This window comes from Chamaea fasciata, unplaced genomic scaffold (genome assembly GCF_029207755.1).
Source record: "Chamaea fasciata isolate MVZ Bird 193981 ecotype frontalis unplaced genomic scaffold, bChaFas1.0.hap1 SCAF_929, whole genome shotgun sequence".
Classification (NCBI taxonomy): Eukaryota; Metazoa; Chordata; class Aves; order Passeriformes; family Sylviidae; genus Chamaea; species Chamaea fasciata.
The window spans coordinates 1-27,917 of record NW_027095014.1 but is presented as its reverse complement, the minus strand read 5'-3'; the positions used below and the strand labels follow the sequence as shown (position 1 = coordinate 27,917).

General features: G+C 45.9%; 1 protein-coding gene across 1 annotated transcript in view; it reads left to right on the top strand.

Annotated features, from left to right (window-relative positions):
• Positions 1-26,095, top strand: part of TYK2 (tyrosine kinase 2) — a 34,759-nt gene extending 8,664 nt beyond the window's left edge. The window contains 19 exon segments of the mRNA XM_066209391.1: positions 814-971; positions 2,714-2,837; positions 3,444-3,636; positions 3,761-3,867; positions 5,585-5,767; positions 6,359-6,446; positions 8,518-8,645; positions 9,818-9,953; positions 14,023-14,177; positions 14,325-14,475; positions 16,382-16,479; positions 17,705-17,897; positions 18,077-18,112; positions 18,115-18,194; positions 19,280-19,452; positions 22,019-22,136; positions 23,229-23,339; positions 24,714-24,747; positions 24,750-26,095. Coding sequence (XP_066065488.1) covers positions 814-971; positions 2,714-2,837; positions 3,444-3,636; positions 3,761-3,867; positions 5,585-5,767; positions 6,359-6,446; positions 8,518-8,645; positions 9,818-9,953; positions 14,023-14,177; positions 14,325-14,475; positions 16,382-16,479; positions 17,705-17,897; positions 18,077-18,112; positions 18,115-18,194; positions 19,280-19,452; positions 22,019-22,136; positions 23,229-23,339; positions 24,714-24,747; positions 24,750-24,847 — 2,364 coding nt within the window. The 3' untranslated portion in view covers positions 24,848-26,095.
• The last annotated feature ends 1,822 nt before the right edge of the window (positions 26,096-27,917 follow it).

Sequence of the window (27,917 nt, the reverse complement as noted above, 5' to 3'; positions counted from 1 at the left end):
GGTTTTATGGGGGTTTTTGAGGGTTTTTTGAGGGTTTTATTGGGGTTTTTGAGGATTTTTGGGAGGATTTTTTAGGGTTTTTTGAGGATTTTTTGATGATTTTTTGGGGGTTTTGAGGATTTTTTGGGGGGTGGGGGTTTTTTTTGAGTTTTTTTGGGGGTTGGCTTTTTTTTGAGGGCGTTTTGAGGTCTTTGGGGGGTTTTCAGGTATTTTGGGGTATTTTGAGGGGTTTTTTGAGGATTTTTTGAGGGGTTTTTTGAGGGTTTTTTAGGTGTTTTTTTTTTTGAGGATTTTTGGGGGTTTTCAGTGTTTATCTGATTTTCTGTGTCCCCAGGGCCGTGCTCTTGGGCTCCCCGGGCTCTGCCCTCTCCCTGGTCTCGTTAATTGATGAACATTTCACTTTCCCACGGGACATTTCACTTTCCCAATGGGACATTTCACTTTCCCATTGAGACATTTCCGTTTTCCCACGGGACATTTCACTTTTCCAATGGGATTTTTTCCGGATTTTCCCATTTTTCTGTGTCCCCAGGCCGTGCTCTTGGGCTCCCCGGGCTCTGCCCTGTCCCTGGTCTCATTAATTGATGAACATTTCACTTTCCCATGGGACATTTCACTTTCCCATTGAGACATTTCACTTTCCCATTGAGACATTTCCGTTTTCCCACGGGACATTTCACTTTCCCATTGAGACATTTCCGTTTTCCCACGGGACATTTCACTTTCCCATTGAGACATTTCCGTTTTCCCACGGGACATTTCACTTTTCCAATGGGATTTTTGTCGGATTTTCCCATTTCCCTCTCTCCCCAGGCCGTGCTCTTGGGCTCCCCGGGCTCTGCCCTCTCCCTGGTCTCGTTAATTGACGGCTATTTCCGCCTCACGGCCGACTCCAGCCATTTCCTGTGCCACGACGTGGCCCCTCCGCGCCTCCTGCTCAGCCTCCACCACGGCATCCACGGGCCCATGCAGTGAGTGCCCCTCCCTGCGGGCTCTGCCCGACCCCTCTCCATCGTCCCCGGGGGCCTGGAGATCCGCTTCCGCTGCCTGCGGCTCCTTCCCGATCCCCGGGGATCCTCCCGGAATCCCTGGGGAGCCGTTGGGATTTCAGGAGGTCGTCCTGGCTCCCCGCAGGTCATTCCTGATCCCCTGGAGATCATTGCAGGTCCCTGGAGGGTCGGGGGGGGGTCGTCCTGGATCCCTGCGGATCGTTTTGGATCCCTGGGGATCGTTCCGGATCCCTGGGGCGTCATCCCGGATCCTTGGGGCGTCATCCTAATTGATTTATTTTCCTCAGGGGCTGATCTCCATCCCTTCTTCCCCCCTGGGAGGAGTTTGGTTTCGCCATTTTCTCCTTCTTTTCACCATTTTCTCCCTTTTTTCCCCATTTCCTCCCTTTTTTCACCATTTCCTCCCTTTTTTCACCATTTCCTCCCTTTTTTCACCATTTCCTCCCTTTTTTCACCATTTCCTCCCTTTTTTCACCATTTTCTCCCTTTTTTCACCATTTCCTCCCTTTTTTCCCATTTCCTCCCTTTTTCCCCCCAGGGAGGAGTTTGTTTTTACCATTTCCTCCCTTTTTTCACCATTTCCTCCCTTTTTTCACCATTTCCTCCCTTTTTTCACCATTTCCTCCCTTTTTTCACCATTTTCCCCCTATTTTTACCATTTCCTCCCTTTTTTCCCCATTTTCTCCCTTTTCCCCCATTTTCTCCCTTTTCTCCCCATTTTCTCCCTTTTTTCCCCATTTCCTCCCTTTTTTCACCATTTCCTCCCTTTTTTCACCATTTCCTCCCTTTTTTCACCATTTTCTCCCTTTTTTCACCATTTCCTCCCTTTTTTCCCATTTCCTCCCTTTTTCCCCCCAGGGAGGAGTTTGTTTTTACCATTTCCTCCCTTTTTTCACCATTTCCTCCCTTTTTTCACCATTTCCTCCCTTTTTTCACCATTTCCTCCCTTTTTTCACCATTTTCCCCCTATTTTTACCATTTCCTCCCTTTTTTCCCCATTTTCTCCCTTTTCCCCCATTTTCTCCCTTTTCTCCCCATTTTCTCCCTTTTTTCACCATTTCCTCCCTTTTCTCACCATTTCCTCCCTTTTTTCACCATTTCCTCCCTTTTTTTCACCATTTTCTCCCTTTTTTCACCATTTCCTCCCTTTTTTCACCATTTTCTCCCTTTTTTCCCCATTTCCTCCCTTTTTTCCCCATTTTCTCCCTTTTTTCCCCATTTTCTCCCTTTTTTCACAATTTTCTCCCTTTTTCCCCCATTTTCTCCCTTTTTTCCCCATTTTCCTCCCTTTTTTCCCCATTTCCTCCCTTTTTTCCCCATTTTCTCCCTTTTTTCCCCATTTTCTCCCTTTTTTCACCATTTTCTCCCTTTTTTCACCATTTCCTCCCTTTTTTCCCCATTTTCTCCCTTTTTTCCCCATTTTCTCCCTTTTTTCACCATTTTCTCCCTTTTTTCACCATTTTCTCCCTTTTTTCCCCATTTTCTCCCTTTTTTCCCCATTTTCCTCCCTTTTTTCCCCATTTTCTCCCTTTTTTCCCCCATTTTCTCCCTTTTTTCCCCATTTTCTCCCTTTTTTCCCCCATTTTCTCCCTTTTTTCCCCATTTTCCCCCTTTTTTCCCCATTTTCCCCCTTTTTTCCCCATTTTCCCCCTTTTTTCCCCATTTTCTCCCTTTTTTCCCCATTTTCTCCCTTTTTCCCCCAGGGAGGAGTTTGTTTTTGCCAAGCTCCGCCGGGAGGAGCCCGAGGAAGGTCTCTACATCCTCCGCTGGAGCGTCCTGGATTTCAACAGGATGATCCTCTCCGTGCTCAAGAGGAGCCAGCAGCAGGTGAAAACACGGAATTCCCTGGAAATTCCCGAAATTTCCACCCCTGGGAACCTCCAAACACAAAATTCCCATCGAAAATTCCCCAAATTCCCACCTCCAGCCTTCATCTCCTTCCTCACTTTGATGTTTTTAGGCTCCTGGAATTCCTGGAAAATTCAAATTCCGCCAGTTTCGGATCCAAAAAAAAGGGAATTCCTTCAATTTCGGATCCTAAAAAAAAAAAGGGAATTCCTTCAATTTCTGATCCAAAAAAAAGGAAATTCCCTCAATTTCAGATCCAGAAAAAAAGGGAATTCCTTCAATTTTGGGTCCATAAAAAAGGAAATTCCTTCAATTTCACATCCATAAAAAAGGGAATTCCTTCAATTTCAGATCCAAAAATAAGGGAATTCCTTCAATTTTGGATCAAATAAAAAGGGAATTCCTTCAATTTTGGATCCATAAAAAAGGGAATTCTTTCTATTTCAGATTCAAAGGAAATTCCTTCAATTTCAGATCCAAAAAAAAGGGAATTCCTTCAATTTCGGACCCAGACAAAGGGAATTTTTCCCTGCTGGAGCTTTGGGAATTTGTAATTCATTTCCTTCCTCCTTTCGCCTTTTCCAGCCTCCCGAAATCCCCGAGAAGCTCCAATTCCGCCAGTTCCGCATCCAAAAAAAAGGGAATTCCTTCGTGCTGGACGGTTGGGATCGGGAATTCCCGTCCCTCAGGGAACTCCTGGACGTCCTCAAGGGCTGCACCCTCAGGTCCGGGGAGGAAAATTTCACCGTCAGGAGGTGCTGCCCTCCCAAACCTGGAGGTGAAACCCGGGATTATCCGCGGGCCCGGAGGGGGAAAAAAACGAGGGGATTTTGTTTTTTTTTTCCCTCGGAGCTTTGGGAATTGAACGGGAATTTTTTTTTGGTGTCGTCCTCGCGGGCCAGAGATTTCGGATTTGCTGATTGCCAAGAGGGTGAAGGACGAGGGGAAGCGGATCCTGAACCTGGCCCAGCTCAGCTTCCACCAGATCCGCAAGAACGAGATCACCCAGGTGAGGGCTCCTTGGCTTGCTCCTTGGTTTCCTGGGGCTTTCACGGATCCCCTGGGGTTTTTATTGATTTCCTGGGATTTTCAATGATTTCCTGGGATTTTTATTGATTTCCTGGGGTTTTTATTGATTTCCTGGGGCTTTCACGGATTCCCTGGGGTTTTTTCCCTCGATTTCCTGGGATTTTCAATGATTTCCTGGGATTTGAATTGATTTCCTGGGATTTTTATTGATTCCCTGGGATTTGAATTGATTCCCTGGGATTTGAATTGATTTCCTGGGATTTTCAATGATTTCCTGGGATTTTTATTGGTTTCCTGGGATTTTTATTGATTTCCTGGGGGTTTTTATTGATTTCCTGGGGCTTTCACGGATTCCCTGGGGTTTTTTTTCCTCGATTTCCTGGGATTTTCAATGATTTTCTTCTCTGATTCCCTGGGATTTGAATTGATTTCCTGGGATTTGAATTGATTTTCTGGGGTTTTTATTGATTCCCTGGGATTTGAATTGATTTCCTGGGGGTTTTATTGATTCCCTGGGGTTTTTATTGATTTCCTGGGATTTTCAATGATTCCCTGGGATTTTTATTGGTTTCCTGGGGTTTTTATTGGTTTCCTGGGGCTTTCACTGATTCCCTGGGGTTTTTTTCCTCGATTTCCTGGGATTTTCAATGATTTTCTTCTCTGATTCCCTGGGATTTGAATTGATTTTCTGGGACTTGAATTGATTTCCTGGGGGTTTTATTGATTTCCTGGGATTTGAATTGATTTCCTGGGATTTTAAATGATTTCCTGGGGGTTTTATTGATTTTCTGGGGTTTTTATTGGTTTCCTGGGATTTTTATTGGTTTCCTGGGATTTGAATTGATTTTCTGGGATTTGAATTGATTTTCTGCTCTGATTTTCTGGGATTTAATTGATTTTTTGCAATTTTCATTGATTTCCTGGGATTTTTTTATTGATTTTCTGGGGTTTTCACTGCTCTGATTTCCTGGGATTTCCTGGAATTTTCATTGATTCCCTGGGATTCTTTTATTGATATTCTGGGGGTTTTATCGCTTTTCTGGGGTTTTTCATTGATTTCCTGGGATTTTCATTGGTTTTTTTGGAGTTTTAATTGATTTTCTGCTCTGATCTCCTGGGATTTTCATTGATTTCCTGAGATTTTTTTTTTATTGATTTTCTGGAATTTTCATTGATTTCCTGGGATTTGAATTGATTTCCTGGGATTTTTATTGATTTTCTGGGGTTTTTATTGATTTCCTGGGATTTGAATTGATTCCCTGGGATTTTTTTATGGATTTCCTGGGATTTTTCTAATTGATTTTCTGCAATTTTCATTGATTTCCTGGGAGTTTTTTTATTCATTTCCTGGGATTTTTTTAATTGATTTCCTGCGATTTTCACTGATTTTCACTGCTCTGATTTCTGAGATTTCCGTGCCTTTCCTGGCATTTTTCACCGGTTCCCTGGAATTTCTATTGGGTTTTTCCTGGGATTTTTTAAATTGATTTTTTGGGGGGAGGGGGTTTTCACTGCTCTGATTCCCTGGAATTTTGCCCGGGACGAATTTCCCATAAAAACAACCACAAAAAACAAACCAAACAAAAAACACCCCACGGAAAAAAAGAAAAACAACTAGAGAGAATTCAAGGAAAACATTTCCCCAAAACTCCAAAAATTTCCCTTTTTTTTTTAAATTTTTGCCCTCCCCCCCCCAGCGAGCCCACCTGGGCCAGGGAACCAGGACCAACATCTACGATGGAATTCTGAGCCTGGCAGGGAATTTTGGGAACGAGGACGAGGCGGAATATTTCTCCACGGAGCAGAATAATAATAATAGCGGGAGGGAAATGCGCGTGGTGCTCAAAGTGCTGGACCCCAGCCACAGGGACATCGCCCTGGTGAGAGGGACGCGGGGATTTGGGGGGAAAAAGGGGGATTTTGGGGAAAAAGGGGAATTTTGGGGAAAAAGGGGGATTTGGGGGGAAAAAGGGAGATTTGAGGGGGGGAAAGGGGGATTTTGGGGGGAAAAAGGGGAATTTTGGGGAAAAAAAAGGGGATTTGGGGGGAGAAAAGGGGGATTTGGGGTGGGTAAAGGGGATTTGGGGGGGAAAAAGGGGATTTTGGGGTGGGAAATGGGGATTTTGGGGAAAAAAGGGGGATTTGGGGAAAAAAGGGGGATTTGGGGTGGGAAAAGGGGGTTTGGGGGGAAAAAGGGGATTTTGGGGGTGGGAAATACAAATTTGGGGTGGGAAATGGGGATTTGAGGGGTAAAAAAGGGGATTTGGGGGTGGGAAATGGAGATTTTGGGGATGGAAAAGGGATCTGGGGAGTGGAAAGGAGATTTGGGGGCTGGGAGAGGTGGGAACGGGGTGGGAAACGTGGGATTTGGGGGCTGGAATTGGGCTCCAGAAGGGCTGGGAATCCTGGGATCTCCCGAGGAATTCCGGGATGTCCCCGGGGTGTCCCCGACGTCGCCGCTGTCCCCGCAGGCGTTTTTTGAGAGCGCCAGTCTGATGTCTCAGGTGTCCCACGTGCACCTGGCCTTCGTGCACGGCGTGTGCGTGCGCGGCTCCGAGAGTGAGTGCGGGAATCCCGCCCTTCATTCCCGCTCTTCGTTCCCGCTCTTCGTTCCCGCTGTCCATTCCCGCTGTTCATTCCCGCTGTCCGTTCCCGCTGTTCCGTTCCCGCTGTTCCATTCCCGCTGTCCATTCCCGCTGTCCATTCCCTCTGTTCCATTCCCGCTGTTCCGTTCCCGCTGTTCGTTCCCGCTGTTCGTTCCCGCTGTTCCATTCCCGCTGTTCATTCCAGCTGTTCCATTCCCGCTGTCCATTCCCGCTGTTCGTTCCCGCTGTCCCATTCCCGCTGTTCGTTCCCGCTGTTCGTTCCCGCTGTTCCATTCCCGCTGTCCCTTCCCGCTGTTCGTTCCCGCTGTTCCATTCCCGCTGTCCATTCCCGCTGTCCATTCCCGCTGTTCCGTTCCCGCTGTCCCATTCCCGCTGTTCATTCCCGCTGTTCGTTCCCGCTGTTCCATTCCCGCTGTTCCATTCCCGCTGTCCATTCCCGCTGTTCGTTCCCGCTGTCCCATTCCCGCTGTTCCATTCCCGCTGTTCCATTCCCGCTGTTCCATTCCCGCTGTCCATTCCCGCTGTTCCATTCCCGCTGTTCGTTCCCACTGTTCATTCCCGCTGTCCCATTCCCGCTGTTCGTTCCCGCTGTTCGTTCCCGCTGTTCGTTCCCGCTGTTCCATTCCCGCTGTCCATTCCCTCTGTTCCATTCCCGCTGTTCCATTCCCTCTGTTCCATTCCCGCTGTCCATTCCCTCTGTTCCATTCCCGCTGTCCATTCCCTCTGTTCCATTCCCGCTGTTCATTCCCGCTGTTCCGTTCCCGCTGTCCATTCCCGCTGTTCCATTCCCGCTGTTCATTCCCGCTGTTCATTCCCTCTGTTCCGTTCCCGCTGTTCCATTCCCGCTGTTCCATTCCCTCTGTTCCGTTCCCGCTGTCCATTCCCGCTGTTCATTCCCGCTGTCCATTCCCTCTGTTCCATTCCCTCTGTTCCATTCCCGCTGTTCATTCCCGCTGTTCCATTCCCGCTGTTCCATTCCCGCTGTTCCATTCCCGCTGTCCATTCCCGCTGTTCCATTCCCGCTGTTCGTTCCCACTGTTCATTCCCGCTGTCCCATTCCCGCTGTTCGTTCCCGCTGTTCGTTCCCGCTGTTCGTTCCCGCTGTTCCATTCCCGCTGTCCATTCCCTCTGTTCCATTCCCGCTGTTCCATTCCCTCTGTTCCATTCCCGCTGTCCATTCCCTCTGTTCCATTCCCGCTGTCCATTCCCTCTGTTCCATTCCCGCTGTTCATTCCCGCTGTTCCGTTCCCGCTGTCCATTCCCGCTGTTCCATTCCCGCTGTTCATTCCCGCTGTTCATTCCCTCTGTTCCGTTCCCGCTGTTCCATTCCCGCTGTTCCATTCCCTCTGTTCCGTTCCCGCTGTCCATTCCCGCTGTTCATTCCCGCTGTCCATTCCCTCTGTTCCATTCCCTCTGTTCCATTCCCGCTGTTCATTCCCGCTGTTCCATTCCCGCTGTTCCATTCCCGCTGTTCCGTTCCCGCTGTCCATTCCCTCTGTTCCATTCCCTCTGTTCCATTCCCGCTGTTCATTCCCGCTGTCCGTTCCCGCTGTCCATTCCCGCTGTCCATTCCCGCTGTCCATTCCCGCTGTTCCATTCCCGCTGTCCATTCCCGCTGTCCATTCCCGCTGTCCATTCCCGCTGTTCGTTCCCGCTGTTCCATTCCCACTGTCCGTTCCCGCTGTCCATTCCCGCTGTTCCCGTCCCTGTTCCCGGTGTTCCCAGTGTGCCATTCCCGGTTTTCCCGGCCCCATTCCTGCTCCGTTCCCACCCCATTTCCAGCCCCATTTCCTGCCCCATTTTCACCCCATTTCCCCCCCAAATCCCCCTTAGGGAATAATCCCATTTTCCCCATTTTTTTCCCCATTTTTTCCCCCATTTCCCCCCCAAATCCCCCTTAGGGAATAATCCCATTTCCCCCATTTTTTTTCCCCATTTTTTCCCCCATTTCCCCCCCAAATCCCCCTTAGGGAATAATCCCATTTTCCCCATTTTTTTCCCCATTTTTCCCCCCCTCCTCCCAGACATCCTGGTGGAGGAGTTTGTGGAGCACGGGCCCCTGGATGTTCTGCTGAGGAAGGAGAAAGGAAAAATCTCCGTGGGCTGGAAAATCACCGTGGCCAAACAGCTGGGCAGTGCCCTGAGTTACCTGGTAATTCCAGCTGGGAATTCCAATGGACATCCTCAGGCTTTCGAAAGGAATCATCTGATTTTTTTTGGGATGGGGGGTGGATTTTTTTGGCTCCTTTTCCGCCGTTTCAGGAGTTCTGGTTCTCCATAAATTCGGTTTGCAGCTGGGGAAAAAAAAAAAATCAGAAATATTCTGAGCAAAGCTGGGAAATCGAATTTATTATTTTGTTTCTGGCTTTGGGTCGATTTCAGAGGAAAAATCCCAAGAGAGGGAGGTGAAATTCCAGGTTTTAATTCGATTTCCCCAAATTCCAGGTTTTAATTTGATTTTCCAGAGGTTTCACCTTGTGAAATTCCAGGTTTTAATTCGATTTCCCCAAATTCCAGGTTTTAATTCGATTTCCCCAAATTCCAGGTTTTAATTCGATTTCCCCAAATTCCAGGTTTTAATTAGATTTTCCCGAATTCCAGGTTTTACTTCGATTTCCCCAAATTCCAGGTTTTAATTCGATTTTCCCAAATTCCAGGTTTTAATTTGATTTTCCAGAGGTTTCACCTTGTGAAATTCCAGATTTTAATTTGATTTTCCCAAATTCCAGGTTTTAATTCGATTTCCCCAAATTCCAGGTTTTAATTCGATTTCCCCAAATTCCAGGTTTTAATTCCATTTTCCAGAGGTTTCACCTTGTGAAATTCCAGGTTTTAATTCGATTTTCCCAAATTCCAGTTTTTAATTCGATTTTCCCAAATTCCAGGTTTTAATTCGATTTCCCCAAATTCCAGGTTTTAATTCGATTTTCCCAAATTCCAGGTTTTAATTCGATTTTCCCAAATTCCAGTTTTTAATTCGATTTTCCCAAATTCCAGGTTTTAATTCGATTTTCCAGAGGTTTCAGAGGAATTTTGTTATTGGGAAATTTTTATTATTCGGGAAATTGGATTATTTTGAATTTTATTATCGGGAAATCGATTATTGGGAAATTAATTATTTGGAAATTAATTGCTGGGAATTTTATGAATTATTGGGAATTTGATTCTTGGGCACTTTATTAATGATAAATCAGAACGGTGGGAAATTTATCACCAGGAAACGAGAAAATATTTAGAATAAACCACCAAAAATTGAATTTTTTAATTTTTTTTTAATTTAATTTTTTTAAAAATAAAATTTTCATTTTTCTTTGTTTTTCCCAGGAGGATAAAAACCTGGTGCACGGAAATATTTGTGCCAAAAACATCCTGTTGGCCAGGAAAGGGCTGGAAGATGGAAATGTGCCTTTTGTGAAGCTCAGCGACCCCGGGGTCAGCTTCACTGTGCTCTCCAGGGAAGGTGAAACACCCAAAATTCAAATTATTTCTCCTTTTTTCCCCCGAAATCCAAATTATTTTGTCCCTAAAAATTCCCTTTGTGAATCTGAGTGACCTCCAGGGAAGGTGAAACACCCAAAATTCAAATTATTTCTCTTTTTTTCCCCCGAAATCCAAATTATTTTGTCCCTAAAAATTCCCTCTGTGAATCTGACTGATCTCCAGGGGACGTAAAACACCCAAAATTCAAATTATTTCTCCTTTTTTCCCCCAAATCCAAATTATTTTGGCCCTAAAAATTCCCTCTGTGAATCTGACTGATCTCCAGGGGACGTAAAACACCCAAAATTCAAATTATTTCTCCTTTTTCCCCCGAAATCCAAATTATTTTATCCCTAAAAATTCCCTCTGTGAATCTGAGTGACCTCCAGGGAAGGTGAAACACCCAAAATTCAAATTATTTCTCTTTTTTCCCCCCAAATCCAAATTATTTTGTCCTTAAAAATTCCCTTTGTGACTCTGACTGATCTCCAGGGAAGGTGAAACACCCAAAATTCAAATTATTTCTCATTTTTTCCCCCAAATCCAAATTATTTTGTCCCTAAAAATTCCCTTTGTGGAGCTCAGTGACCTCCAGGGGAGGTGAAACACCCAAAATTCAAATTATTTCTCCTTTTTTCCCCCAAATCCAAATTATTTTGTCCCTAAAAATTCCCTCTGTGAATCTGACTGATCTCCAGGGGACGTAAAACACCCAAAATTCAAATTATTTCTCCTTTTTTCCCCAAAATCCAAATTATTTTGGCCCTAAAAATTCCTTTTGTGACTCTGACTGATCTCCAGGGGAGGTGAAACACCCAAAATTCAAATTATTTCTCCTTTTTTCCCCCCCCTAAACATTCCCAGAGCTCTTTTCACGGAGCATTCCTGATTTTTCCAACCCGAATTCTCCTGATTTTTGGTATTTCAATATGGAGATCCCGTAATTTTCTATTTAAGATCCTGGATTTTTCCCTTTAAAATCCCGAATTTTCTGCCTTGCACATCCCATATTTTCCACCTTTAACATCCCAAATTTTCCACTCAACATTCCCATATTTTCCACCTTTAAAATCCCAAATTTTCCACTCAACATTCCCGTATTTTCCACCTTTAAAATCCCAATTTTTCCACTCAACATTCCCATATTTTCCACCTTTAACATCCCAAATTTTCCACTCAACATTCCCTCTTCTCCACCTTTAAAATCCCAAATTTTCCACTCAACATTCCCATATTTTCCACCTTTAAAATCCCGTATTTTCCACTCAACATTCCCATATTTTCCACCTTTAAAATCCCGTATTTTCCACTCAACATTCCCTCTTTTCCACCTTTAAAATCCCAAATTTTCCACTCAACATTCCCTATTTTCCACCTTTAACATCCCAAATTTTCCACTCAACATTCCCTCTTTTCCACCTTTAAAATCCCAAATTTTCCACTCAACATTCCCATATTTTCCACCTTTAAAATCCCAATTTCCCCATCCCGAACATCCCGTATTTGACGCCCTTTTTACCTTCCGTGGTTTTTTTCCGGAAACATCCCATATTTTTACACCTTTCAAATCCAACATGGAACATTTTCATCCTTTAAAGCTTCGCATTTAATGGACCCAAGCCTCCAAAAAAAACCCCAAAAAACCCCAATTACCCCCCAAAAAACCCCAATTACCCCCAAAATCCCCAATTACCCCTAAAAAAACCCCAATTACTCCAAAAACCCCCCCAAATTCCCCTCAAAAAACCCCAATTAGCCCCCAAAAAACCCCGATTACCCCTAAAACAACCCCTAATTACCCTCAAAAAACCCCAATTCCCCTCAAAACACCCCAATTCTCCCCAAAACCCCCGATCACCCCCCCAAAACCCCCCCAAATTCCCCTCAAAAAACCCCAATTACCCCTAAAACAACCCCAAATACCCCAAAAAAACCCCAATTACCCCCCAAAAAACCCCAATTACCCCTAAAAAACCCCAATTACCCCTCAAAAAACCCCAAATTCCCCTCAAACAACCCCAATTACACCTCAAAAACCCCAATTACCCCTCAAAATCCCCGATTACCCCTAAAAAAACCGAATTACCCCCAAATAACTGCAATTACCCCTCAAAAAACCCCCAATTACCCCCAAAAACCCCAAATTCCCCTCAAAAAACCGCAATTCTCCCCCAAAAACCCCCCGATCACTCCCCCAAAACCCCCCCAAATTCCCCTCAAAAAACCCCCAATTACCCCTCAAAAAACCCAAATTCTCCCCCCAAAAACCCCAATTACCCCAAAAAAACCCCAATTACCCCCCAAAAACCCCAATTACCCCTCAAAAAACCCCAAATTCCCCTCAAACAACCCCAATTACCCCTCAAACAACCCATATTCTCCCTCAAAAACCCCCAATTACCCCCCAAACCCCCCGATCACCCCCCAAAAACCCCAAATTCCCCTCAAAAAACCCCAAATTCCCCTCAAAAAACCTCAAATTCCCCTCAAAAAACCCCAAATTCCCCTCAAAAAACCCCAAATTCCCCTCAAAAAACCCCAAATTCCCCTCAAAAAACCTCAAATTCCCCTCAAAACCCCAATTCCCCCCCAAAAACCTCCAATTCTCCTCAAAAAACCCCAATTACCCCCAAAAAACCCCAATTACCCCTCAAACAACCCATATTCTCCCTCAAAAACCCCCAATTACCCCCCAAAATCCCCGATTACCCCCCAAAAAACCCCAAATTCCCCTCAAAACCCCCAATTACCCCCCAAAACCCCCAATTCTCCCCCAAAAACCCCCAATTCCCCTCAAAAAACCCCCAATTACCCCCCAAACCCCCCGATCACCCCCCCAAAACCCCCCCAAATTCCCCTCAAAAAACCCCCAAATTCCCCTCAAACAACCCCAATTCCCCCCCAAAATCCCCAATTACCCCTAAAAAACCCCAATTACCCCCCCAAACCCCCAATTACCCCCCAAAATCCCCGATTACCCCTAAAAAAACCGAATTACCCCCAAAAAACCCCAATTACCCCTCAAAAACCCCAATTACCCCCAAACAACCCCAATTCCCCTCAAAAAACCCCAATTACCCCCCAAAAAACCCTCAATTACCCCTAAAAAAACCGAATTACCCCCAAATAACTGCAATTACCCCTCAAAAAACCCCCAATTACCCCCCAAAAACCCCCGATTACCCCCCAAAATCCCCAATTACCCCCCAAAAACCCCAAATTACCCCTAAAAACCCCCAATTCCCCCCCAAACCCCCCGATCACCCCCCCAAAACCCCCCCAAATTCCCCTCAAAAAACCCCAAATTCCCCTCAAACAACCCCAATTCCCCCCCAAAACCCCCAATTCTCCCCCAAAAACCCCCAATTCCCCTCAAAAAACCCCCAATTACCCCCCAAACCCCCCGATCACCCCCCCAAAACCCCCCCAAATTCCCCTCAAAAAACCCCCAAATTCCCCTCAAACAACCCCAATTCCCCCCCAAAATCCCCAATTACCCCTAAAAAACCCCAATTACCCCCCCAAACCCCCAATTACCCCCCAAAATCCCCGATTACCCCTAAAAAAAACCGAATTACCCCCAAAAAACCCCAATTACCCCTCAAAAACCCCAATTACCCCCAAACAACCCCAATTCCCCTCAAAAAACCCCAATTACCCCCCAAAAAACCCTCAATTACCCCTAAAAAAACCGAATTACCCCCAAATAACTGCAATTACCCCTCAAAAAACCCCCAATTACCCCCCAAAAACCCCCGATTACCCCCCAAAATCCCCAATTACCCCCCAAAAACCCCAAATTACCCCTAAAAACCCCCAATTCCCCCCCAAACCCCCCGATCACCCCCCCCAAAACCCCCCCAAATTCCCCTCAAAAAACCCCAAATTCCCCTCAAACAACCCCAATTCCCCCCCAAAATCCCCAATTCCCCCCCAAAAAACCCCAAATTACCCCTAAAAACCCCCAATTCCCCCCCAAACCCCCCGATCACGCCGCGTCCCCCCTCACCCGCCGGCGGCCGCAGCGCTCTCCTCCCTTTCCCCCTCAGAGCGCGCGGAGCGGATTCCCTGGATCGCTCCCGAGTGTCTGGGCGGCCGCGCCGGCGCCCTCGGCACGGCCTCGGACAAATGGAGTTTCGGCACGACCCTGCTGGAAATCTGCTTCGACGCCGACGTCCCTCTGAGGGGAAGGACTCCTTCTGAGGTGATTAGCGGGGTTTTTAATGAACTGGAGGCGATTAGCGGCGCTTTAATTGGTTTGTTTTGTTGTTTTTTTTTTTCGGAGGCGGGGGTCGGGATTGGTTTTTTTTTTGGTGGTTTGTTTGGTTTTTTTTCCCCCCCCCCCTGACAGAAGGAGAGGTTTTACGAGAAGAGGCACCGGCTGCCGGAGCCGTCGTGTCGGGAGCTGGCGTCGCTCATCTCGCGGTGCCTCAACTACGAGCCCGTGGAGCGGCCGTCCTTCAGGGCCGTGCTCAGGGAGCTGACCCGCCTGCAGCCGCAGCGTGAGGGAAAGGGGGGAAATCCCGGGATTATGGGGGGAAAATCCTGGGATTGTGGGGGGGGAAAATGGGGGAAAAATCCCGGGATTCTGGGGGGAAAAATCCCGGGGTCCTGGGGGGGGAAAATCCCGGGGTTCTGTGAGGGAGCTGACCCGCCTGCAGCCGCAGCGTGAGGGAAAGGGGGAGAAATCCCGGGATTATGGGGGGAAAATCCTGGGATTGCTGGGGGGGAAATGGGGGAAAAATCCCGGGGTTATGGGGGGGAAAAATCCCGGGGTCCTGGGGGGGAAAAATCCCGGGGTTCTGGGGGGGGGAAATCCCGGGGTTATGGGGGGAAATCATGGGGTTCTGTGAGGGAAAAATCCCGGGGTTCTGTGAGGGAGCTGACCCGCCTGCAGCCGCAGCGTGAGGGAAAGGGGGAGAAATCCTGGGATTATGGGGGGAAAATCCTGGGATTGTGGGGGGGAAAATGGGGGAAAAATCCCGGGGTTATGGGGGAAAAAATCCCGGGATTGTGGGGGGTGAAATCCCGGGGTTATGGGGGGGGAGCTGACCCGCCTGCAGCCGCAGCGTGAGGGAAAGGGGGAGAAATCCCGGGATTATGGGGGGAAAATCCCGGGATTGTGGGGGGTGAAATCCCGGGGTTATGGGGGGAAAAAATCCCGGGGTTATGGGGGGGAAATCCCGGAGTTCTGTGAGGGAGCTGACCCGCCTGCAGCCGCAGCGTGAGGGAAAGGGGGGAAAAATCCTGGGATTATGGGGGGAAAATCCTGGGATTGTGGGGGGGGAAAATGGGGGAAAAATCCCGGGGTTATGGGGGAAAAAATCCCGGGATTGTGGGGGGTGAAATCCCGGGGTTATGGGGGGAGCTGACCCGCCTGCAGCCGCAGCGTGAGGGAAAGGGGGAGAAATCCCGGGATTATGGGGGGAAAATCCTGGGATTGTGGGGGGGAAATGGGGGAAAAATCCCGGGGTTATGGGGGGGAAAAATCCCGGGGTCCTGGGGGGGAAAAATCCCGGGGTTCTGGGGGGGGGAAATCCCGGGGTTATGGGGGGAAATCATGGGGTTCTGTGAGGGAAAAATCCCGGGGTTCTGTGAGGGAGCTGACCCGCCTGCAGCCGCAGCGTGAGGGAAAGGGGGGAAATCCCGGGATTATGGGGGGAAAATCCTGGGATTGTGGGGGGGAAATGGGGGAAAAATCCCGGGGTTATGGGGGGGAAAAATCCCGGGATTGTGGGGGGTGAAATCCCGGGGTTATGGGGGGGAGCTGACCCGCCTGCAGCCGCAGCGTGAGGGAAAGGGGGGAAAAATCCTGGGATTATGGGGGGAAAATCCTGGGATTGTGGGGGGAAAATCCTGGGATTGTGGGGGGGGAAATGGGGGAAAAATCCCGGGGTTATGGGGGGAAAAATCCCGGGATTGTGGGGGGTAAAAGTCCCGGGGTTCTGTGAGGGAGCTGACCCGCCTGCAGCCGCAGCGTGAGGGAAAGGGGGAGAAATCCTGGGATTATGGGGGGAAAATCCTGGGATTCGGGGTGGGGGAAATGGGGGAAAAATCCCGGGGTTATGGGGGGGAAAATCCCGGGGTTATGGGGGGGAATCCCGGGGTTCTGTGAGGGAGCTGACCCGCCTGCAGCCGCAGCGTGAGGGAAAGGGGGAGAAATCCTGGGATTATGGGGGGAAAATCCTGGGATTCGGGGTGGGGAAATGGGGGAAAAATCCCGGGGTCCTGGGGGGAAAATGGGGGAAAAATCCCGGGGTTATAGTGGGGAAAAATTCCGGAGGGAACGGGGAAAAATCCCGGGATAAATGGGGAAAAATTCCGGGATTCTGTGAGGGAAGAAATCCCAGGATTTTTGGGGGGAAAGGGAGGAAAAGGAAAAGAAGGAAACGCCAAATTCCCTCCCAGACCTCGTGGACGTGACCTCGGTGAATCCCGACGTCCCGGTGTCCGATCCCACCGTGTTCCACAAGAGATACCTGAAGAAAATCCGGGAGCTGGGGGAGGTCAGTTCTGGAATTCCGAGCCTGGAAAAGCTTGCAATGCTCCTTTTCCCTCTCTGGATCCAAAATTCCACTTTTTTCTCTGTCTGGATCCAAAATTCCGCTTTTTTCCCCTGCCGATTTCCCTGCGTGGACCCAAAATTCCGTTTTTTTCCCTTTTTTCTCCTTTTTTCCTCCCTTTTCTCTCCTTTTTCTCCTTTTTTTTTTTCCTCCTTTTTTTTCTGTTTTTTTTTTCTCTGCGTTTTCTGTGCTTTTTCTCTCCTTTTTCCCTCTCTTTTCCCTCCTTTTTTCTCCTTTTTTCCTCCTTTTTTTTTCTCATTTTTCCCTTCTTTCTCTCTTTTTCCTTTTTTTCTCTTTTTTTTCTCCTTTTTCCTTCTTTTTTCCTCCTTTTTTCTCCCTTTATCCTTCTTTTTCTCTCCTTTTCTCTCCTTTTTCCCTCCTCTTTTTCTCCTTTTTTCCTCCTTTTCTTCCTCCTTTTTCTCCTTTTTTCTCTTTTTTCCTCCCTTTTTCCTCCCTTTTCTCTCCTTTTTTCCTTTTTTTCCTCCTTTTTTCCTCCTTTCTTTCTCCTTTTTCTCTCCTTTTTTCTTCTTTTTTCCTCCCTTTTTCCTCCTTTTTTTCTTTTTTCCTCCTCTTTCTCTCCTTTTTCGCTCCTTTTTCTCCTTTTTTTCCTCCTTTCCTCCTTTTTCTCTCCTTTTTTCCTCCCATTTTCCTCCCTTTTCTCTCCCTTTTTCCTCCCTTTTCTCTCCTCCTTATCTCCCTTTTTCCTCCTTTTTCTCTCTTTCTCTCTCCCTTTTTTTCCCCTCCCTTTTCTCTCCTTTCCCCCTCCTTTTTTCTCCTTTTTTCCTCCCTTTTCTCTCCTTTTTTCTCCTTTTTCCTCATTTTTCTCTCTTTCTCTCTCCCTTTTGTCCTCCCTTTTCTCTCCTTTTTTCCTTTTTTTCCTCCTTTTTTCCTCCTTTTTTCCTCCTTTTTTCTCCTTTTTCCTCCTTTTTCTCTCTTTCTCTCTCCCTTTTTCCTCCCTTTTCTCTCCTCCTTCTCTCCCTTTTTCCTCCTTTTTCTCTCCTCCTTCTCTCCCCTTTTTTCCTCCCTTTTTCTCTCCTCCTTCTCTCCCTTTTTCCTCCCTTCTCTCCTTCTTCTCTCCCTTTTTCCTCCCTTTTCCCTCTTTCTCTCTCCCTTTTCCCCCCTCCTCTTTCCTCACCCCAAACCCTCCACACTCCCATTCCTCTTCCAGGGCCACTTTGGCAAGGTGAGCCTTTGCTGCTACGACCCCACCAACGACGGCACCGGCGAGATGGTGGCGGTGAAATCCCTCAAATCCGGGAGCAGCCCTCAGCTCCAGAGCTCCTGGAAGAGAGAGATCCAGATTCTAAAGACCCTTTACCACAAAAACATCGTCAAGTACAAAGGTTGCTGCAGTGAGCAAGGTGAGCGAAAAAATCCCTGAGGGGTTTTCCGACATCCAAAGCTTTAAAAAAAACCCCAATTCCCGTTTTTTTTTTTTTTTTAAATTTGAAATTTTTAGAGTCAGGAGTTGCTGTTCTGGCAGGAATTTTGTGATTCGGTTTTTTGGGGTTTTTTTTTTTAACGTTTTTATTTGGTTTAGGGGACAAGGTGGTGCAGCTGATCATGGAATATGTTCCGCTGGAAGCCTCAGGGAATTCCTGCCCAAGCATCCCCTGAGCCTGGCCCACCTCCTGCTTTTTGCCCAGCAGATCTGTGAGGTGAGCTCAGAATTCCCCCCCCTCCCCCAAAAAATGGGATGATTCCCAAAAAAACGGGGTCAAACAGCTCAAAATGGGGCTGAATCCCCAAAAAAATGGGGTTGAATTCCCAAAAATGGGGCTGAATTCCCAAAAATGGGGTTGAATCCCCAAAAATGGGGCTGAATTCCCAAAAAATGGGGTTGAATCCCCAAAAATGGGGCTGAATCATCAAAAATGGGGCTGAATCCTTCAAACTGGGGACTGAATCCCCAAAAATGGAGATCTCCCTCCTCCAAAACGGGGCTGAATCCCCAAAATCGGGGCTGAATTCCCAAAAATGGGTCTGAGTCCCCAAAAATGGGGCTGAATTCCTAAAAATGGAGATCTCCCCTCTCCAAAACAGGGCTGAATCCCCAAAAATGGGGCTGAATCCCCAAAATCGGGGCTGAATTCCCAAAAATGGGGCTGAATCCCCAAAAATGGGGCTGAATTCCCCAAAATCGGGGCTGAATCCCCAAAATCGGGGCTGAATCCCCAAAATTGGGGCTGAATCCTTAAAATCCGGGCTGAATTCCCCAAAATCGGGGCTGAATCCCCAAAATCGAGGCTGAATCCCCAAAAATGGGGCTGAATCCCCAAAAATGGGGCTGAATCCCCCAAAAATGGGGCTGAATCCTTCCAAAACGGGGCTGAATCCCCAAAATCGAGGCTGGATCCCCCAAAATGGGGCTGAATCCCCAAAAATGGGGTTGAATCCCTCCAAAATTGGGGCTGAATCCCCAAAATCGGGGCTGAATCCCCAAAAATGGGGTTGAATCCCTCCAAAACGGGGCTGAATCCCCAAAAATGGGGTTGAATCCCCAAAATCGGGGCTGAATCCCCAAAATCGGGGCTGAATCCCCAAAATCGGGGCTGAACCCCCAAAATCGGGGCTGAATCCCCAAAATCGAGGCTGAATCCCCAAAATCGGGGCTGAATCCCCAAAATCGAGGCTGAATCCCCAAAATCGGGGCTGAATCCCCAAAAGTGTCGCCGGTCCCCCGATAAAACCGGGATAAACGCCCCCAGCCCCCCTTTCCCAACCCCGCAATCCCCCTCCCCAGGGCATGGCGTACCTGCACTCCCTGCACTACATCCACCGGGACCTGGCGGCCAGGAACGTGCTGCTGGAGAACGAGGCCGCGGTGAAAATCGGCGACTTCGGCTTGGCCAAGGCCGTGCCCGAGGGCCGCGACTACTACCGGGTCAGGGAGGACGGGGACAGCCCCGTCTTCTGGTGAGGAAATGGGGCCGGGGGGAATTTGGGGGGGTTTGGGGGGGATTTTGGGGCATTTTGGGGGGATTTTGGGGGATTTTTTATTTTTTTGGAGGTTTTTTTTGAGGATTTTTTGGGGGAGAAATTTGAGATTTTTTTCAGGGTTTTTTGGGGATTTTTTTCGGGTTTTTGGGGGAGGATTTTTGGGGGATTTTTTTGGGGTTTTTGGGGGAGGATTTTTGAGGATTTTTGGGGGATTTTTTTCAGGTTTTTGGGGGAGGATTTTTGGGGGATTTTTTTCGGGTTTTTGGAGGAGGATTTTTGAGGATTTTTGAGGATTTTTGGGGTTTTTTTTCGGGTTTTTGGAGGAGGATTTTTGGGGTGTTTTCGGGATTTTTGGGGGATTTTGAGGAGGAATTTTGGGGACGGGGGCTGGTTTCTTTGGGGATGTTTTGGGGCTCCTCTGGAGAACGAGGCCGCGGTGAAAATCGGCGACTTCGGCTTGGCCAAGGCCGTGCCCGAGGGCCGCGACTACTACCGGGTCAGGGAGGACGGGGACAGCCCCGTCTTCTGGTGAGGAAATGGGGCCGGGGGGAATTTGGGGGGGTTTGGGGGGGATTTTGGGGGATTTGGGGGGATTTTGGGGGATTTTTTATTTTTTTGGAGGTTTTTTTTGAGGATTTTTTGGGGGAGAAATTTGAGATTTTTTTCAGGTTTTTTTGGGGATTTTTTTCGGGTTTTTGGGGGAGGATTTTTGAGGATTTTTGGGGATTTTTTTCAGTTTTTTGGGGGAGGATTTTTGGAAATTTTTTTTCGGGCTTTGGAAAGTTTTTTGGAGGATTTTTTTGGGGAGAAATTTGAGATTTTTTTCAGGTGTTTTGGGGATTTTTTTCCGGTTTTTGGAGGAGGATTTTTGAGGATTTTTGGGGGATTTTTTTTGGGTTTTTGGGGGAGGATTTTTGAGGATTTTTGGGGGATTTTTTTCGGGTTTTTGGGGGAGGGTTTTTGGGGGATTTTTTTGGGGTTTTTAGGGGAGGATTTTTGAGGATTTTTGGGGGAAATTTTTTTCGGGTTTTGGAGGTTTTTTTAGAGGATTTTTTTGGGGAGAAATTTGAGATTTTTTTCAGGTTTTTTGGGGGATTTTTTTTCGGGTTTTTGAAGGAGGATTTTTGGGGGATTTTTTTCGGGTTTTTGGGGGAGGATTTTTGAGGATTTTTTGGGGATTTTTTTCGGCTTTTTGGAGGAGGATTTTTGAGGATTTTGGGGGATTTTTTTCGGGTTTTTGGAGGAGGATTTTTGAGGATTTTGGGGGATTTTTTTCAGGTTTTTGGGGGATTTTTTTCAGGTTTCTGGGGGAGGATTTTTGAGGATTTTTGGGGGAAATTTTTTTCGGGTTTTGCAGGTTTTTTTAGAGGATTTTTTTGGGGAGAAATTTGAGATTTTTTTCAGGTGTTTTGGGGATTTTTTTCCGGTTTTTGGGGGAGAATTTTTGAGGATTTTGGGGGGATTTTTGAGGATTTTTGGGGGAGGATTTTTGAGGATTTTTGGGGATTTTTTTCGGGTTTTTGGAGGAGGATTTTTGAGGATTTTTGGGAAATTTTTTCGGGTTTTGGAAAGTTTTTTGGGGGATTTTTTGGGGAGAAATTTGAGATTTTTTTCAGGTTTTTTTGGAGGACTTTTTTCGGGTTTTTGGGGGAGGATTTTTGAGGATTTTGGGATTTTTGAGGATTTTTGGGGGAGGATTTTTGAGGATTTTTGGGGGATTTTTTTCAGGTTTTTGGGGGAGGATTTTTGGGGAATTTTTTTCGGGTTTTTGGAGGAGGATTTTTGAGGATTTTGGGGGATTTTTTTCAGGTTTTTGGGGGATTTTTTTCAGGTTTCTGGGGGAGGATTTTTGAGGATTTTTGGGAAATTTTTTTCGGTTTTGGAGGTTTTTTTAGAGGATTTTTTTGGGGGAGAAATTTGAGATTTTTTTCAGGGTTTTTTGGGGATTTTTTTCGGGTTTTTGGGGGAGAATTTTTGAGGATTTTGGGGGGATTTTTGAGGATTTTTGGGGGAGGATTTTTGAGGATTTTTGGGGGATTTTTTTCGGGTTTTTGGAGGAGGATTTTTGAGGATTTTTGGGAAATTTTTTTCGGGTTTTGGAGGTTTTTTTAGAGGATTTTTTTTGGGGAGAAATTTGAGATTTTTTTCAGTTTTTTGGGGGGATTTTTTTCGGGTTTTTGGGGGAGAGTTTTTGAGGATTTTGGGGGGATTTTTGAGGATTTTTGGGGGATGATTTTTGGGGATTTTTGAGGATTTTTCGTGATAAATTTTAGGGTTTTTGGGGGGAGAAATTTTGGGGGTTTTTTTTGGCATTTTGGGGGTTTATTTTGGTGAGAGCTTTTGGGGACTTTTCGGATTTCAATGGAGATTTTGGGGGGGTTATTTTGGGGATTTTTCGGGTTTTTGGATTTTTTAGTGAGAAATTTCGGCATTTTTGGGAGGAATTTTTGAGTTTTTTAGGATTTTTTGGGGTGTTTTTTTTTTTTCCCCCCCAGATCATTTATTTGCCCAAAGCTTTGACTTTTCCCTCCAATACTGCCAGGTACGCCCCGGAGTGTCTCAAGGAGTGTAAATTTTATTATTCCTCCGACGTTTGGTCCTTCGGGGTGACCCTCTACGAGCTCCTGACCCGCTGTGACCCCGCCTGCAGCCCCCCAGCTGTGAGTCTGCCGCAGCTTTTAATTTATTTTGGGGTGAATTTGGGGGGTTTTGGTTAAATTTTGGTGAAAATTTCAATTTTGGGGGGTTAAAATTGGGGGTTTTGCGTTAAAATCTGGGTTAAATTGGCGTTTCCGGGTTAAATTTGGGGGTTTGGGGTTAAAACTGGGGGGTTTTGGTTGAAATTTAAATTTTTTATTTAGGGATAAAGTTGGTGGTTTGGTTAAATTTGGGGGATTTGGGTTAGAATTGGGGGTTTTGGATTAAATTTGGGGGGTTTTGGGGTTAAAATTTGGGTTTGGGTGAAAATTGGGGGGTTTCGGGTTAAATTTGGGGGGGTTTAGGATAAAATTTAATTTTTTTAGGGTTAAAATGGGGGGTTTGGGGTGAAAATTGAGGTTTTGGGGTAAAAATTGAAACTTTTTAGGGTTAAATTGGGGGGGTTTGGGTGAAAATTGGGGATTTGGGGAAAAATTGGGAGTTTGGGGTTAAAATTTGGGTTTGGGTGAAAATTGGGGGGTTTTGGGTTAAATTTGGGGGGTTTCGGTTAAAATTTAATTTTTTTAGGGTTAAAATTGGGGTTTTGGGTGAAAATTGGGGGGTTTTTGGGTTAAAATTGGGGTTTTGGGGTAAAAATTGAAACTTTTTTGGGTTAAATTGGGGTTTTTTGGGTTAAAATTGGGGGTTTTGGGGTAAAAAGTCAAACTTTTGGGTTAAATTGGGGTTTTTTGGGTTAAAATTGGGGTTTTGGGGTAAAAATTTAAACTTTTTTGGGTAAATTGGGTTTTTTTGGGTTAAAATTGAGGGTTTGGGGTAAAAATTTAAACTTTTTAGGGTTAAATTAGGGGTTTGGTTAAATTTGAGGGGTTTAGGTTAAAATTTAATTTTTAGGGTTAAATTTGGGGGGTTTGGGGTGAAAATTGGGGATTTGGGGTTAAAATTGGGGGTTTTTTGGGGAAAATTGGGGGTTTTGGGTTAAAATTGAGGTTTTGGGGTAAAAATTGAAACTTTTTTGGGTTAAATTGGGGTTTTTTGGGTTAAAATTGGGGATTTTGGGAGGTTTTTTTCACCTTTTTGGGGTTTTTTGGGGACAGAAATTCCTGGAACTGATCGGGGCCACGCAGGGGCAGATGACGGTGCTGAGGCTGATCGAGCTCCTGGAGCGGGGAAAGAGACTCCCCGTGCCCCGGGACTGTCCCTGTGAGGTGGGAATTGGGGGGAAAGTGGGGGAATTGGGGAAAAAACGGGGGGAAAATGGGAAAAAAGGGGAAAAAATGGGGGGAAAATGGAAAAAAAGGGGAAAAAATGGGGGGAATTGGGGAAAAATGGGGGGAAATGGGGGAAAAATTGGAGGAAATAGGATAAAAAATGGGGGGAAATGGGGGGAAATTGGGAAAAATGGGGGAAAATGGAATTTGGGGAAAGATCGGAGGAAATAGGATAAAAAATGGGGGGAAATTGGGAAAAAAGGGGAAAAATGGGGGGAATTTGGGGAAAAATCGGAGGAAATAGGATAAAAAATGGGAGGAAATTGGGAAAAAAGGGGAAAAATGGGGGGAATTTGGGGAAAAATCGGAGGAAATAGGATAAAAAATGGGAGGAAATTGGGAAAAAAGGGGAAAAATGGGGGGAATTTGGGGAAAAATCGGAGGAAATAGGATAAAAAATGGGGGGAAATGGGGAAAAAAGAGGGGAGAAAGAAGGGGAGGTGGGAAAAAGGGGAAAAATGGGAAAAAAAGGGGAAATGGGGAGAAATAGGAAAAAAGTAGGGGAAAAAATGAGGAGAAATGGGGGAAAAATGAGGGGAAATGGGGGAAAATGGCAAAAAATGGGGAAAATTGGGGAAAAAAGGGAACGGGAAAAAGTGGGGGGAGAAATCAGAGAAAAAAAAAGAGGAATAAAGGGGGAAAAACCGTGGGGAAAAGGAAAAAACCAGGAAAAAAGGGGAAAAAAATCAAGAGGAGAGGAACCGGAAATGCCCGTCCCTGGGGGTGAATTTGGTCCCTTTCCCTGGGATTTTTTTTCCCCTTTTTCTGGGATTTTTTCCCCCTTTTTCTGGGATTTTTTCCCCTTTTTCCGGGATTTTTTTTCCCTTCTCTTGGGATTTTTTCCCCTTTTTTCTGGGATTTTCCCCCCTTTTTCTGGGATTTTTTCCCCTTTTTCCGGGATTTTTTTCCCTTTCCCTGTGATTTTTTTTTCCCTTTTTTTGGGATTTTTCCCCCCTTTTTCCGGGATTTTTTTTCCCTTCTCTTGGGATTTTTTCCCCCTTTCTTCTGGGATTTTTTTTTTTTTTTCCCTTTTCCTGGGATTTTGTTTTCCTTTTTTTCTGAGACTTTTTCCCCCTTTTTCTGGGATTTTTTTTCCCTTTCCCTGGGAATTTTTTTTCCTTTTTTTCTGGGATTTTTTTTCCCTTTTTCTGGGATTTTTTTCCCCTTTTTTCTGGGATTTTTCCCCCCTTTTTCTGGGATTTTTTTTCCCTCCTCTTGGGATTCTTTCCCCCTTTTCCTGGGAATTTTTTCTCTCCCTTTTCCGGGGTTTTTCCCCCCATTTTCCCGTCCTTTCCCCTTTTCCTCTCCCAGGTTTACAGGCTGATGAAGAATTGCTGGGAGGCCGAGCCTCGTTCCGCCCGACCTTCCCCAACCTGATCCCGGTGCTCAGGAGCTTCCAGGAGAAATACCGAGCCCAGGCTCCTTCTGTCTTCAACCTCTGCTGAGGAAATTAAAAAACAAACACCCAAAAATTCGGCGGAATTGAGGAAAAAAAAATCCCTGGAAAATTTGGTTCGAGGAGGGGGAAAAAAAAAACCCCCAGAAAAATCCCAGAAAATTTGGGTGAAACGGGGGGAAAAATCCTCAGAAACTTCAGCGGGAGGAGGAGGAAATTCCCTAAAAATTCAGTGGAAAGAGGAGGAAAATAATCCCCCAAAAATTCAACGGAAGGAGGAGGAAATTCCCCAAAAATTCAACGGAAGAGGAGGAAAATAATCCCCCAAAAATTCAACGGAAGGAGGAGGAAAAAAAAAAAAAAAAAACGCAGAAAAATTCTGTGGATCTGAGGAAAAAATCCCCGGAAAAATTCTGTGGAATGGGGAAGAAAAATCCCCCCCAAAATTCTGTGGAATGGGGAAGAAAAACCCCAAAAATTCAGCGGAAGAGGTTGAAAATAATTCCCCAAAAATTCTGTGGGAGGAGGGGGGAAAAAAATTCCTCAAAAATTTTGTGGAATGGGGAGAAAAACCTGAAAAATTCAGTAGAAAGGGAGGAAGGAAAAAAAAAAAATCCAAAAAAATTTGGTGGAAAGAGGGAGAAAAGTCCCCAAAAAATCCCCGAAAAATTGGGTGAAACGGGGGAAAAGAAATCGCCTGAAAATCGGTGTGAGGGGGGAAAAAAAATCCCGGAGAAATTCCATCTGAGAGCGGGGAATAATCCCAAAAAATTCAATGGAATGGGGGGGAAAAGAATGGCAAAAAAATTCCGGGTAAGAAAGGGGGAAAAACCCCCAAAAAATTCTGTGGAAGGAGGAGGAAAAATCCAAAAAAAATTCCATTTAAAAGGGGAAAAAAAACCCCCAAAAATTGGAATTCCAGGAAGAAAAAAAACCCCTGGGAATTCCAGAAGTAAACCCCGGCACTTTATGGGGATTTGGGGGAGAAATCCCCCAAAATTCCCTTTATTTATTGCCTGCTGTGCCCCCACCCAGGGTTCGGGGGGAAATTTGGGGGAAAAATTCCTGAATTTTAGGGGAAAAATCCCTGGGAATGTGGGGGAAAAATCCCTGGATTTTGGGGGGGGGAAAAAATCCTCTGGAATTTGGGGAAATTTCCTGGTAATTCGGGAAAAAACATACCCAGGGTTTAGGGGAAAATCCCAAGAATTTGGGGAGAATTCCTGAATTTTGGGGAGAAGAAAATCCCTGGAATTTTGGGGAGCCAAAAGGTCCCAAAATAAAAGCTGGAAAAGTTCCTTGGAGGCTTTTTTTGGGGTTACTTTGGGGGTTTTGGGGGGTTTCTGTTTTGGATTATTTTGGGGTGATTTTGGGGGTTTTGGGGTGATTTTGGGATGATTTTGGGGTTTTTGGGGGAATTTTGGGGGTTTTTGGGGGGATTTGGGGGTTTTTGGGGGGATTTGGGGGTTTTTGGGGTGATTTGGGGGTTTTTGGGGTGATTTTGGGGTGTTTTTGGGGGGATTTGGGGGTTTTTGGGGTGATTTTGGGGTTTTTGGGGTGATTTTGGGGTGATTTTGGGGTTTTTGGGGGATTTTGGGGTCTCCATTTGGGGGATTTTGGGGGAATTTTGGGGTTTTTGGGGTGATTTTGGGGTTTTGGGGGGATTTTGGGGGGATTTTGGGGTCTCTATTGGGGTTTTTGGGGTGATTTTGGTATCTCTATTCGGGGGATTTTGGGTGATTTTGGAGTCTCTATTTGGGGTTATTTTGAGGTCTCTAATTTGTGTTTATTTGGGATATTTGGGGTTATTTTGGGTGATTTTGGGGTTATTTTGGGTGATTTCGGGGTTATTCTGGGTTATTTTGGGCTATTTTGGGTGATTTCGGGGTTATTCTGGGTTATTTTGGGCTATTTTGGGTTATTTTGGGGTTATTCTGGGTTATTTTAGGGTTATTTTAGGTGATTTCGGGGTTATTCTGGGTTATTTTGGGTTATTTTGGGTTATTTTGGGTTATTTTGGGTTATTTTGGGTGATTTCGGGGTTATTCTGGGTTATTTTGGGGTATTTTGGGTTATTTCGGGGTTATTCTGGGTTATTTTGGGGTTATTCTGGGTTATTTTGGGCTATTTTGGGTTATTTTGGGGTTATTCTGGGTTATTTTGGGGTATTTTGGGTTATTTCGGGGTTATTCTGGGTTATTTTGGGGTTATTTTGGGTTATTTCGGGGTTATTTTAGGTGATTTCGGGGTTATTTTGGGGTTATTCTGGGTTATTCTGGGTGATTTCGGGGTTATTTTGGGTGATTTCGGGTTATTCTGGGTTATTTTGGTGTTATTTTGGGTGATTTCGGGGTTATTTTGGGTTATTTCGGGGTTATTCTGGGTTATTTTGGGGTTATTCTGGGTTATTTTGGGGTTATTTTGGGTGATTTCGGGGTTATTCTGGGTTATTTTAGGGTTATTTTAGGTGATTTCGGGGTTATTTTGGGGTTATTCTGGGTTATTTTGGGCTATTTTGGGTTATTTTGGGTTATTTTGGGGTTGTTTTGGGTGATTTCGGGGTTATTCTGGGTTATTCTGGGTGATTTCGGGGTTATTCTGGGTGATTTCGGGGTTATTTTAGGTGATTTCGGGGTTATTCTGGGTTATTTTGGGGTATTTTGGGTGATTTCGGGGTTATTCTGGGTTATTTTGGGGTTATTCTGGGTTATTTTGGGGTTATTCTGGGTTATTTTGGGCTATTTGGGGTTATTTTGGGTTATTTTGGGGTTGTTTTGGGTGATTTCGGGGTTATTCTGGGTTATTCTGGGTGATTTCGGGGTTATTCTGGGTGATTTCGGGGTTATTTTAGGTGATTTCGGGGTTATTCTGGGTTATTTTGGGGTATTTTGGGTGATTTCGGGGTTATTCTGGGTTATTTTGGGGTTATTCTGGGTTATTTTGGGCTATTTGGGGTTATTTTGGGGGTTATTTTGGGGTTATTTTGGGTTATTCTGGGTTATTTCGGGGTTATTCTGGTCGGGGTTATTTTGGGGTTATTTTGGGTTATTCTGGGTGATTTCGGGGCCGTTTCCGCGGGTCCCACCCCCTCCCCCAAACCCACCAATAGCATCCCCTCC